This window comes from Perca fluviatilis, chromosome 3, assembly GCF_010015445.1.
Source record: "Perca fluviatilis chromosome 3, GENO_Pfluv_1.0, whole genome shotgun sequence".
NCBI classification, from domain to species: domain Eukaryota; kingdom Metazoa; phylum Chordata; class Actinopteri; order Perciformes; family Percidae; genus Perca; species Perca fluviatilis.
The window spans coordinates 22,360,136-22,373,570 of NC_053114.1; the positions used below are offsets into that span (position 1 = coordinate 22,360,136).

The following is a 13,435-nucleotide window of genomic DNA, read 5'->3' on the forward strand; positions in this document are numbered from 1 at the left end:
CAATACTGCAATGAAATGGTCTACTTTTCACTCAAGTGTGACACAAGAACAGTCCACCCAGGTAATGTGCCGCTAGAAGAGATGAATCTGCCGTCTCAATCACACTGAAGGGAGGTATAATGACCGATGGAAGATTATTGCTAGTGAGTCTTGTAAAGTCGTCTATCGTTCTCTAACTACCACTCAAACTACTCACGCCATAAGCACTTACTCCTAATAGAATACACTGTGAATTCATTTTTAATATTAAAATCTTGCATCGCAGTATATTGCAGTCTTATAGTATTATCAATTTTATTATACCATGAGGACACACTGTTATAAATGTGAAGCACTTAAAAAAAAAAATTCAGTCAATATCATTGAATCGTACATGTGCAGTGTCAGTAGTTTCTATAGTTGCCATAAACGATAAATCATAAGAATAAATAAAAAAGGGGTGGGTTGCAGAGGCTAAAAAAAACACAATAAAACCTACGATTATTGATTGTTTTTGCCATTTGGGGGCAGCAGAAAAAAAAAGTTGTTAACACAACACTGGTATATCAAATGTGAATTTGTAGGTTTGTCAGTTTGTGTGAGTGAGTTACATGCCAGTTCCATAAGATACTTTGCATCTTAAAAAACCCATAGATGACAAATGTTGTACAAAGCCAATGTGTATGTTTAGCCACTTGTTTCCAAACATCTTTTCCGCACAGGAGGATACACACTATTTCCTTCTTCTGATCCGAGACAAAAACATGGGCCCCCAGGTCTTGCCGGGCTGAGGAACGACTAAAATGCCGAGTCTGTGGCGATAAGAGGACAAAGTGCCTTTCTGTGGCTGCAGGGATGGCTTGTGAGGTTTTTGTCCATGACCAGGGTGAGCAGGGCTAAATGTAAAGTATTTTGCTAAAGGAATGGCAATCTCCTCCCACAGGTCTTCGGGATCCGCCTCTGGACAGTCATTCAGCACTGTCTCAACCACAGCACAGTTCTCAGAGCTGGACAGAGTGCAAGTTGAATAGACCACAGTGCCCCCTGGACGCACCGCTGACAGCGCAGACCTGTAGAGAGTTAAAGATTATTAGGAACACCTGTAAGATTTCTCGTTAATGCGATTATCTAATCAACCAATCACATGGCAGCTGCTTCAATGCATTTAGGGGTGTCGTCCAGGTCTAGACAATCTTCTGAACTCCAAACTGAATGTCAGAATGGGAAAGAAAGGTGATCTAAGCAACTTTGAGCGTGGCATGGTTGTTGGTGCCAGACGGTCTGGTCTGAGTATTTCCCAATCTGCTCAGTTACTGGGATTTTCACGCGTAACCATTTCTAGGGTTTACAAAGAATGGTCTGAAAAAGGAAAAACATCCAGGATGCTGCAGTCCTGGGGGGCCAAAATGCCTTGTTGATGCTAGAGGTCAGAGGAGAATGGGCTGACTGATTCAAGCTGATAAAAGATCAATTGACTCAAATAACCTCTCGTTACAACCGAGGTATGCAGCAAAGCATTTGTGAAGCCACAACACGCACAACCTTGAGGCGGATGGGCTACACCAGCAGAAGACCTCACCGGGTACCACTCATCTCCACTAAAAATAGGAAAATGAGGCTACAATTTGCACGAGCGCACCAAAATTGGACAGTTGAAGACTGGAAAAATGTTGCCTGGTCTGATGACTCTCGATTTCTGTTGAGACATTCAGATGGTAGAGTCAGAATTTGGCATAAAGAGGATGAGAACATGGATCCATCATGCCTTGTTACTGGCTGGTGCTGGTGTGGTGTAATGGTGTGGGGGATCCCTTTTACCTTCAGAACTGCCTTAATTCTTCGTGGCATTGATTCAACCAAGTGTTGGAAGCATTGTTGACCCATATTGATGGGATAGGGTCAAACACAGTATTAGTATGGTGTTCCTAATAATCCTATAGGTGTGTGTATATTGCACTTCATTAGAGAACTTCCTTAATATTACACATTAGACATTTTGTGGCTCCAGAGGGAGCTGTGCGAAGTCTGACAAATTGCCTCAAGTGATGGCACTTGATTCCGTGTCGGTTGGGTCTGAGGACTACAAGTTTGAAAATAGGAGAAAAAAAATCTGGGGGTGTGGAGTCAGAAAAAAGTAAGCTTACCAGACCTCTGTAGCCCGCTCCTCAGCTCTGCTCGAGGCTAGCAGGTCAAGCCTACATAAGCCGCTACTAGCGCAACATTGACTAGTTGATTTGTCAGTAATGTAGGCTACAGGTTTTGAAAAGCAAGAAGAATGTGTGGAACAAAAAAGACAAAAAATGATCTTCGGTTCTGTACTCTTTTAACATTGAAGAATCTATATTATCATTTCACACAATTCTACAAAGCTGTATTATATTAAGTTGCATACAAAAAAAAAGAAAAACGGGTATATCACATATCCTGAGTAATAACATGTAGGAAGATAGTAGAGTACCACAAGGGTAACACATATCAGACCCTTTTCTATGTTGGGGATTGGACTAACCTAAGCAGTTGAGCCTGGAGTGCAGGCAGCCTGGCTCTTTCCTTCAGTCTCTGTTCCCCCTGCTGGCTGCTGCAAGAATACAACCAGCTCCTGTCGTTAGAACATGGAGCATCGACTAAAACCTGCATCAGAGGGAGCAAGAAATGTGAGTAGTTCAGAGTCAGAGTTCAAGAGTGTACTGTAATGGCAGCGGGAGACAGGATCAAAGAAGAAAAGCAAAAGGTAAGAAATAAGAAAATGTAAATAGTTAATTAAGGTAAAAGCAGTACATATTTCCCCCCACATAAACGCCGAAACTTTACACCTCAGCTGAAAATGTTCCAACAAATCTGTCCTCTATACAATACAGCTTGAATCTGTGCAGACTTTTTGTACCGCTCTACTGCTTTTCTGTCTTTGTTCCCACTGTGTCTCAACCTTTTCATTCTGTGCTTTCCTTTTTTCTATTTTTTGGTCCATTATCAGTCACTTTGAGTCCTTTGAAACCTCCCGGCCATGTGTCTGCCTCTTTTTGGTTCCTATTTTGAATAAACGGTTTTCTTCTCTCCCGCTGGGCTTATTAGCTTCTGTTCAAAGGCTTGCTGTTCTCATTCATTTCTAACCATGGCCTTGAAAAAAAACTCAATTTGTTGGACACTGAAGAAAAAAATCAGTCACATGCTGGTATAAACAAGACTCCCCTCACCTTGTCATATGTTCCTGCTTCACTTTGCCCAAAAGACCGTCCATCCTGTGCCGACACAATCACTCTGCTGATTAGTGACTGAGGCAGAAAAGACTCCAGGGTTTTGGCCAGCCAGTCCCGTCTGTGAGAGTCGGGTTCATTACAGCAGAGAAGTGCTGGAAAACAACACAGGGGCAGCATTATTTGTTACCAGTGTTCAATGCAAATAAGCTATGCACAGCAGACATTACACAACCTAGATTCAACTGCAGCAACTTCAGGAAAATGTCATTTGGTGTGCTGTCGAGTCGACACCTTTTTACTAATACAGTAAGTTATGATTTGGTGTCATCTAATTAAGTATAACCATTACTATATATTAGCTATATGAGTTGATACATAAGAGTATTATAAATACCAATATTTAAAATGTAACAAGTCAAGTTATAACTTGATGTATACACTCAGCAGTGTATACATTATATTAATCTTATTTCATCTTCTACTATATTGTGCTAAAAAAAAAGAAAATTACTAAATCCACTATCTTATACCTCTTTGCATGATAAGAAATAAAATCTAATAAAAGTTTGCAAAGTCCTTTGAAAACACTTGTATTACCTGGGGTGGCACACTGTGTTATGGCTAAAGCTTTGCCCCCAGGGGCAGAGCAAAGATCCAAAACCTTCTCCCCATCTCTGACTTGCAAAGCCAGCACTGGAAGCAGGGAGGCAGCATTCAGGAGGTAGTACTGCTTCAGCTGGCCAGGCCTGTGAGCCTGAGAGGGAAACCGCAGTGGATATGGATGGATGTAACATTGTAATGTAGGACGGGGCAAACTAAGAGAAGGCTCTGACTGAAGGTCTTGACAGAGCTCATGAGAGGTGCTGTCAGGTTGGAGATGGGAGTCATTAGGAGGGCACTTGGAGATGTAGGCAGGTGGCAACAGATAGCCTGCTTGGTATTTAGACACTGCAGCACACGGCAGCAATGTGGAAAAGCCCTGTGATTGGAGAATCTGTGTGATGCCTGTCACAGTGGTGAAGCGGTTGAGCATGACCCCATACTGCCAAGAGTGAGGGTCCAGGAGCACTTCTCTGCAGGAGAAGAGCAATCCCGATAAAGGAAGAGTACAAACCCTGTCTGTGTGTCTGCTGCAATATTAATTTCAGAGGAAATTTACCTTGCAGAAGGCCACAGGTCTCCAAGTTCCTGACTGTACTGCTGGTCAAAGCGCTCCAGTACTAGCTGACATGAAGATCTTTCTTTTCTGCGCCTTTCTGTTACCTGTTACAAACAGACTGTAGTGAAAATGTTATCTAAAACCACTGGAAGAGGAATCTGAACATTCTAGTTTAAGGTGGATTTTCCCTATTAGGTTTATAAACACAGGCTGAAAAAAAAACTGCTGTGTTTTGTCTTGTACCCTCGTTACTCCTGGTGGATGTTGAGTGCAAAAGCTGTCCTGTTAGAAATTATTACAGATATATTTGGTTATAGAATTTAAATGGCTAAACGTAACATGAGTGCTCCATAAACCATTCAAGATTAACTGACCTACTGCAACTGGGCCAAAAGAAAGGCAGTTTGGCTATTTTTCATTTAATACAGTATTCCCTTTTCTTGTTTGTTCCACCTCCGGTTATAAATGCTGGCTATAGTAAACACAAGCAAAAAGTTGCGGCCCTAATTGGTCCTACTATACATTTCTTTAAATTGGGAACATGCGTCCACATTAGAGCAGGCCAAAGGCATTAATTAACTACCTCAACTAGCTTTGTGGGTGTTGCAGCAGCAGCTTGTTGTCTCTTTGGTGAAAAGTAACAAGAGCTCTGATGATTAACTTATCAGTAACATGATTTGGATAACTAAATGAACATTATTTGCTATTTTCACAAACAATTACTAAACCAGATGCTATTAACTTTGTTGGTCTCAAACCTGTGATGTCATCAAAAGTATAAAGTCTGGAGCTGCTCCATAGACAATGAATGAGAGAATGATTTTATGGACCCACAGAATGTTTTATTTTTTTGTTGCCAAAATGAGCTTTGTTCTATTGTTCTCAGTTCTGAAACAGAAAGTGTAGCCATATACTAACAACATTCCCCGGGGTGCTCTCAGTGTCCTCTAGAACATCTTTTCCCAATTCATTTTCTATGGAGCAGTTCCACACTTTTCACATTTTTAGCACTATTATCTTTGTGATCCGGGAGAGAGTTGTTTATGTTTACAAATATCTTTGGATTGCCTTAGATCATCATTGGGCACTTAGATCATAGGAATAACATGTATAATACTTTATTTATCCCAAGGGAAATTGCTTTGCATCAATACAGCAATTACAAAGTGGGAAGAGCGCAATTAGATAACAACAATATGGTGCAAATCCAAAATATATACAATATAAACAATGCCAAAACCAAAATTAAGGGCAATACCGTGCATAACTTAGCTGTATCCAAATTCAGCTTTATCAGTTCAGGAAATAGATTTTTAGTAAAAAAAAAACACTGTATTGCATTGCCACACCTATCTCTACAGTGCTGCGAAGGAAAACAAATACTGCATACCTGGCAAAAAAAGGTAACCTGATTTCTTCCCTGACGAACACACATTTAGCCAAACTTTCATAACTACTGGGGTTTTATCAAGCTAATATTCAAGCCAAACATTATTACTGTCATTATTACTATACTTTATCTGATAAAATAAAGAGCCTTTAAAACTTAAAAAGGATTAGTAGACTAGCTTCACGCTATAACCTTATGTAAAATGTGTAATTTGAACGCCAGCTAGCTAACTGCTTTCGAAAACTTCCCTGTGTACGTTATGTTTACCTGGTTATGGGGGGCTCCTAAAACCGCCTCGGGACCCGACGTGTGACAGTTAACAGACCACCACAGAGCTGTCGGTGTTGGCTTTGGAGTTTTGAAGCAAATTATCCTCCACGCACTGCAAGACTGCTGTATTGTGAACATATATTTAGACATTCGGATATCTATTTTACTTCGACATGTCCAATTACATGTATTATTACTGTTGAGTTTCTTTAAAATATCCTCCACGGGCACGCGTACGTTGGTAAAATCCGTCCTCCCATCCACTCTGAACGTCTTTCTTTGGTTCCACCTGACAAACGGCTGACTTTCCTTTCGTCGCAGCGTCTCATAGATATATCTAGCTATGACAGCGTCTTTACTAAGTGTAATAAAACATCACCCCTTCGTTGATGCCTCATCAAACCATTGACTTTAAGAATTGCTCACCTAGCTAGCTAAACAACACCGTTTGTGTTGTTGTGGTTGATGTTTAACTTTTCCCAATTTGCGACCTCAGAACTTCGTACACACATTGGATTCCTAACGGAAAACTTAAAATCAAATTCTATTTCGTTTCCAGTTATTCAGTATCTTAAAATACATTTGCGTGGTCCCACAGATACTCTGCCCAGGATAATAAAATGTTTGCCTGGGTACGTTTACGGCTGTAACCTCTGCCCAGTCCGTGCCGTTGCATCCGTACTGCTTCTTCTCTACGTTATTAGCTAGACGCTAGTTACGTAGCTAAACATTCCGCTGAAATTTGGTTAAACACTTCAACATTTCGCGTAGCTAGCTAGATTGCGGACATCGCTGCACATCGTTGCTGGACAACAGGTGACAGAAATAAGATAAAAGGTTTTTCTTTAGATGTAGCTATGTAGGGAACGCTGTGTGACCAACTTATGGAACTAATAAGTTAACGTTACTTTGCACAGTGCTGAGGTCACAGGAGGGGCTAGCTAACGTTGCGGCAATCTGAATCAGTAAAAATAATTTGACAGTATGTTGAACAACAAGACAAGCTAGCTATCCAGCCATGTCATTATCCCCAAAACAATACGACTTTTACGAACAATTTTACGTGTAACGTTAATGTCGGCCGCAGCCTGAAGTGGCAACCTAAACCGCGAACGGGATGTGAGAGAGAACGTTACGATAACGCTGAGAAACCATAGACAGTCTGGTGCGTTCTTTGTCTTGTAATCGCGACTAATAGCTCGAGTGTGACGTTACATCCATGTCGAAAAACGAATAACCGCGGGTTGTTGCGTTCTTTTTGAGAAAAGATGGATTTTTTTAACATTTAGGATCCTAATCACCCAGTTATTGACATATTACACAAATATATTTCACAGTTTGATACATGAACATTACGTTTTGATTAACGTTAGGCTACTGCTCTGCTTTCTGCTGAAGACTCGGCTTAAATCCATTGTTGTCATATAGCAACCGAGCGTCTCTAGCCATGTGTGAAACAAAGTCAGTTAACTTACTTCTTACAGCGTGTGTGTTAGCGCCATCCTGTGGTGTTCATAGGACGAGGCACTGAAGCAGCACCCAGTGTTCAAATTACCAGATTCACATTTCCTTTTTGTTTTAATGTAGTGGATTAATTTGGAACAGTAAACAGTCAGTTTCACCAGAACTTATTAAGTAGCTAGCTAGGTGTTCTGTTTTTTATAGATACCCTGCAGCCAATCAGAATCGAGTATTCACCCAGACTTAATGTAATATGTATATTTTGCGGGGTGCAAATATTCCGCCAGAACATATTCCTTGTTTAACATTCTGCAGAGCCACCGTTGCTGCGGCCGGAGTTTAGTTCCTCCCAAAACGATTGGGATTGGTTTAAAGAAATGTAAAACAACCCATACAGTTTTTATCCAGAAATGTATGTGTGAAGGGGCCAAACCTTACTCCGCAGAGGCCACAGCCACTTTGAATCTGAATCAACTTACAAAAATAACCCCCACTACCATTTACAAATATACAAACACATGATGAATTAAACATTTTACTTCTGTTGGTTGCATGTTTAACAAAAACATTTGATTAAATTACAATAGAATGGCAAAACCATCATTTTAAATGAACTGGGTTTGCCAGAGTTTCTTACATTAGTGGGTTCACAATCTTAAGAAATACCAATGAACAGGAATGGGCAACACGATAAAGCTGACATCATCGCATCTCAAAACGGCTAATTCTCATTAAAACTGTGATGTATCCCACTGCTGTATCCCACAGCAAATGCCTAACTGGTTTACATGGCAAACAGAATAAGGAATGCAACCATCAAACAGAAAAGACCCATAGCTTCAGACAGCGCGAAGCCCAAGATGGCGTAAGAGAACAGCTGCTGCTTCAGAGAGGGGTTCCTGTTGAGAAAGAGAGAGCCAACTGAGACTAATTGGAGGTACAAACAAAGTGTTAAAAGTACAACTGTCAGACATTTCAGTGAGCAGACAACCCCAGTGGCTTCCAAGATTCCCCATGAAGGACTTAGTACATGTACAACCCTGGAAAAGAAATTTGACACTCAAAGTCAACATTCTTTTCAATTAAATGAAAATAATTTCTTCACCATGTAAACATTTGGAATCAAGTAGGCTATGCCTCGGTTAGTTTCATAGTTATTGCTTTCACTATAAAAAAAATATGTAATGGCAGAAATCCCAGATATGAAGAATCACTAATTAATACTGAGGTTACGTTCTATGTTGAGGTTTCGGAACGTGTGTCGAGAAATCCCAGAAATTTTCCAAATTCACTGCCCTCTGCCCGATTAAACCATTGCCACTTTCCAGTTTTAGAATAATAATATTACCCCTCCTGCCATTATTATATTATGTCCAAAGATTCGATTAACACACATTTGATAGCCACATTCCTCTCAAGGCAATTAGGTTATTATACAATTATGTTATACAATCATTATATACGAGCAGAAAATACACACTACATTGATATAAATGGATTATGTGAAAATTTATTTTTTTCTTCTTCGTTATTTCTAAGCCTTTGCTTTGCTTCAACTTGCCATCACTACTAATTAATTGTTCTTTAACCAAAACCTTATCTGTCCAACTAATAAAATAAAAATTAATTGATAGGTTTTCACCACCGTGCTAATAGAAACATGCAATATCCCCCCCCCCCCACCCCTTGGTGGAGATGTGATAAAAAATAACTGAAAAAAAAAAAAACCCCGAGGGGGCCCCCCCCTTTGCATGCAGTATGGATGTCTCGGCTCACAGCACTAGTCTGGAACCCCCGCAGAGCCACCTGCTGCTGGGAGGCTACAATGCTTTGTGGTGCCAGGAGTGAAGAAGTCTGACAGACACAAAAATGAGCGAGGTTAGTACAAAACAAAAACCGTACAGGATTAAAAAGCTGCACTAAAACATTTTCTGCTAGATGTAGAAAAATCACTGACTTTTTCTTGGCACATCTTTGCACAAAATAAAATGTCTGCAGGGGTTTGCAAGTGTTGCTGCTCGATGTCAAGACACTTTTGTTACCTCATTAGCTGCTGAGGTTTTACCATGCAGGTCAGATCTGCTCTATGCATTTATCTTGAAATGCTCAACATAACTTCTAATTCTATCCTAAGACCTCACAGGGCTATTGTACTTGTTGGAGACATGAAAACCTGCCTGCGTAAAATGAAGTAACTTTGTTGGGTAGCTAAATTAAACAATGTTATAATTTGCAGCTTTGGGCATGCGTCTTGATTACTGTATTTTGGGTAAGAAATACAATATAAATCAAATCCCAATATTAAAATGTACATTACAAAAGTTTCACAAATATTTACTTTTATACTGTAAATTATCCTGCATTAAAATGTATGTTTATTTGTATTTGTCTAGTCACTCTTTGTACGTGAGAAACCATGGAATGGGAATGGCAAAGCAGAATAATGGAGCTTCGATAGCTTCAGAGTGCCCGTCCTCTGTGAACACTTAAAGTCAATAAATCAGTTATAATTCCCAGTACAGATAGCTGCCTACCTCTGCTTTCCTGGCATCGGAGACTACTGCTGCTGAGAGTGGTCTGTACAGTGCCCGAGATCCAGCACGGACCTATATCAAGAAAAAAGAAGAGATTTAGTTGAGACAGTTATGCTCTCATAAGATGCTCCACCAGCACATTGTATTGACATCTGTCTGTATAGCTTATAATACATCTACTCTGCTCACGACAGCATTAAAAGCATGTGGATTTATCTACGGTGACATTCAGCATGTAGTAAATATGGTCCAAGGTGGAAGAAGTAGTCAAATCATTTTACTTAAGTAAAATTAGCATTACCACAGTATAAAAATACTCCCATTACAAGTAAAAGTCCTGCATTCAAATTGTCACTTAAGTAAAAGTACTCATAATGCAGAGAGGCTACTGGCAGTGTTATACTATCATATTATTGAATCATTAGTATTGATATTATTATATGTAAGCAGTACTTTATTGTTGTTGGTCAAGGTGGAGATACCTTTAACTACTTCGGTAGTTTATTCCGCAACAGTGGATCAATCTTTTTTTAAACTAATAAGTTTTGTATGTTATTTATTTGAAAAGTAACTATAGCTCCTAAATAAATGTAGTGACGTGAAAAAGTAACATAGTAGCATACAATGGAAATACTCTAAGTACCTCAGAATTGTATATAAGTACAGTACTTGAGTAATAGTAGTTACTTTCCACCACGTAGTATTGTTGGTAACGTAACAGTATAGCTAGAATCCAACAGAGTGATCCATTATTAGTATTCTGGATTAATTAAACAGCTCAGCTTCTCAATTAACAGCATTATATACTTTTAAAATGTGGATAATAGGAATTCATATTAGCTTCGAAATGGGGGTAAGTTGTTTCACACGGGGAATACAATGGACAGGCTGAGCTTTGACAAGGATCGAAGGACGTCCTTGCAGGTGTGAACACTAGCTGACTTTAGCAGATGGTCAAAGACGGCTACATGGCTGAGTGCTAGTGTTAGCGAGCTAAACTGCTGGTTGTTAGCCCTGAACACGGACTGACAGCTTTTTGCACACGACTATGATTAAGCACACTGACAAAATACTACATGTTATCTCCATTCATTCAAGCAAACGGTTTCTCACCAAAGAGGGCGTAGAGACGAACTTAGCACAGGCGTACATCACGATGGGACGAAGTGGTCAGGTCAACGGAAGGAGCTGGCGTTGATTCAGTAGCTGCAGAAAGCGGTACATAAAATAGCAATGCACAGATTCAGTTGGTTGGCTCTGTAACTGCTAAGTTAAATGAGAAAATACAAAAGTGTAGAAAGTTAACGTTACGTGAACACAGAAGTAACGTTTTAAGGTCAAGATTAGCTGCAAACCGAACATTGTCGCTAAAGAAACAAGCTAGTTGTACAATTAGAAGAGCTGAGCAGGGCGTTGGATAATAGAGCTAGCTACAAAAATTACCTAGATACACAGAAGAGTCGCAATTAAATGTTTAACTCACGCAGGTCGTGACAGGGGAGGTTAGCTCTCACCGGTTTGTAGTAGAGGTCGAAGACACAGAGGCACGAGAAACATGCGCATGCGCTATATCACGTTAGAGGGTTGATTTCCGGTTTCCTGATGCAAGGAGCCCATCATGCCCATAGCTACATCAATGGCCCATAGACATAATATCTATATACTGATGCATAATAGAGTCTATGATCATGCCAGCCAGTACAGCATATCAAAGAAGGACGTAGACGGGCTTTGAGCATGACATGACTAGAAATAACTTTTTACCCAAATGTTGAATCAGCACTTTTGGCAAAGTCCCAGCAGAAAGCTTTACAAAGTTAATTTACTGTGTGTTGTTCTATTTGTCATGCAGAAAGGACCAGTAAATACTTGGAAACATTTGATTACATATGAATATGAAATTATTTTTAATGACCAAATGTGAAGAACTTTTATCTTAGTCTTAGGATGTTATCTAGGATATATGAAAGGCTGATACATCGGCCAATAAGCCTATCGCAGATATAGCTAGTGGTATACGTCGTCGACATTACAGTAGGCCTGAAAGCCAAACTAGGTTTCAGGTAATTTAGAAACAGTGTCACCTTTATATCAAATATCAATATCAGTATTGCCCTCATTACAATGGCCGTTAGGTGGTGACTTAATTATTATTCCGTTAGGTGGTGACTTAATTTACCTTTTAAGAATATTTTTTTTAACAGCTTAAGCAGTCATATTTGCTCTAACTGAATGTGAATATTATGTGTTAGGCTTTAGCTGTCACATCCAAGTTATTTAATGTGAGGTGGATGTACCGGATGTAGGCCTACCACTCATTTTTCACACATTAGCAGTGATTTGACTACAGTCACACTGAATATGCCCTTAAGACCTGCTTTTCATGTCGTCACACGTTACCTTGGCAAGTACCTTTTATACAAACATTTATGATCTGTGGGTAAATCAAGTGATGTTTGACAAAATCTGAGCTAATGTTTGCCTGGAAGTGTGGTCACAATCCTCAAATACCGTGTGTAATATTTACAAAAGTATTTCTACAAGCTGTTACCTCGGATATTTTAAGAAACCAGCACATGTCCAAACAATCCTCAAATGTTCCTGTTTCATGTGGATACAGATCTGAATCAATGCGGATCCCACGAAGAACAGCATGTGGAAGCTATCCAAATACAGAATAAAATCAAATAAAAATACACATAATCAGAGATAACTATGGGATACATGTTTTTAAATTATTTCAATTAAATGAAGTCCAAGACATAATGTAGCAAAAATGCATCTCTAAAGGCTAAGAAATCAAATTTGCAGAAATAGTAAGTGATCATTGTGAGAGTGAAGAAAGAAATTGTAAAATCTAAGACAGCCTCTGAGATAAACATTAACAGTCAAGTAAATTAAAAGTAGGCCAGGCACAATTGTAGATATTAAAAGAATAAATAGCCTATACTATATCCAGATTATTTGTGTGTTGATTGGTTTATTATTTATCTATTCACATTTCTCGCAAAGCAGAAAATAGGCTATATGATAATGTTGGACACACCCATTCAATGATTTTAAAAAGTTAAACTGCGATGTAAGGCCCTAAAGCCACAAGGGGGCACCAACACACCATGCAGAGTCTATGATATAAACTGGACAATGACATTCATAGTGTGTGATGAAAAATATTAAACAATTAAAACGAATGCAGAGATGAACTGAACTAAAGTCATTTGAGCTAGGACAGTATAATGAGATTTGTTTCTATTGATGTGTTACACGGCCTTGATATTTTAAACTGCAAGTATTTTGCATTATTGAACTAGTCAAATCAAACAATATTGGTATAGGCCAGGCCTGTCAGCTGTGAAGAATAATTATGGTTTTGTGTCTGCAGCCTTCATTTTTCACACAGGTGGAAAGATGGATGATTGATAAATGCAATACACCTGTGTAGAAT

At 39.4% G+C, this 13,435-nt stretch overlaps 2 protein-coding genes across 2 annotated transcripts in view; one reads left to right on the forward strand and one right to left on the reverse strand.

Moving 5' to 3' along the window:
- Positions 1 to 229: 229 nt before the first annotated feature.
- Positions 230 to 7,147, reverse strand: nsun3 (NOP2/Sun RNA methyltransferase 3). Its single transcript, XM_039796254.1, has 6 exons — positions 5,993 to 7,147; positions 4,336 to 4,439; positions 3,774 to 4,249; positions 3,174 to 3,328; positions 2,489 to 2,610; positions 230 to 1,049 (listed from the first exon to the last, which is right to left on the reverse strand). The coding sequence occupies exons 1-6, from the start codon at positions 6,143 to 6,145 to the stop codon at positions 713 to 715; spliced, it is 1,347 nt and encodes a 448-aa protein (XP_039652188.1). The 5' UTR covers positions 6,146 to 7,147; the 3' UTR covers positions 230 to 712.
- Positions 7,148 to 9,215: 2,068 nt separating this feature from the next.
- cdh16 (cadherin 16, KSP-cadherin) overlaps positions 9,216 to 13,435 on the forward strand; it is a 38,360-nt gene continuing 34,140 nt past the window's right edge. Inside the window, exon 1 of the mRNA XM_039794478.1 lies at positions 9,216 to 9,334. Coding sequence (XP_039650412.1) covers positions 9,326 to 9,334 — 9 coding nt within the window. The 5' untranslated portion in view covers positions 9,216 to 9,325. The remainder of the gene's footprint in view (positions 9,335 to 13,435) is intronic.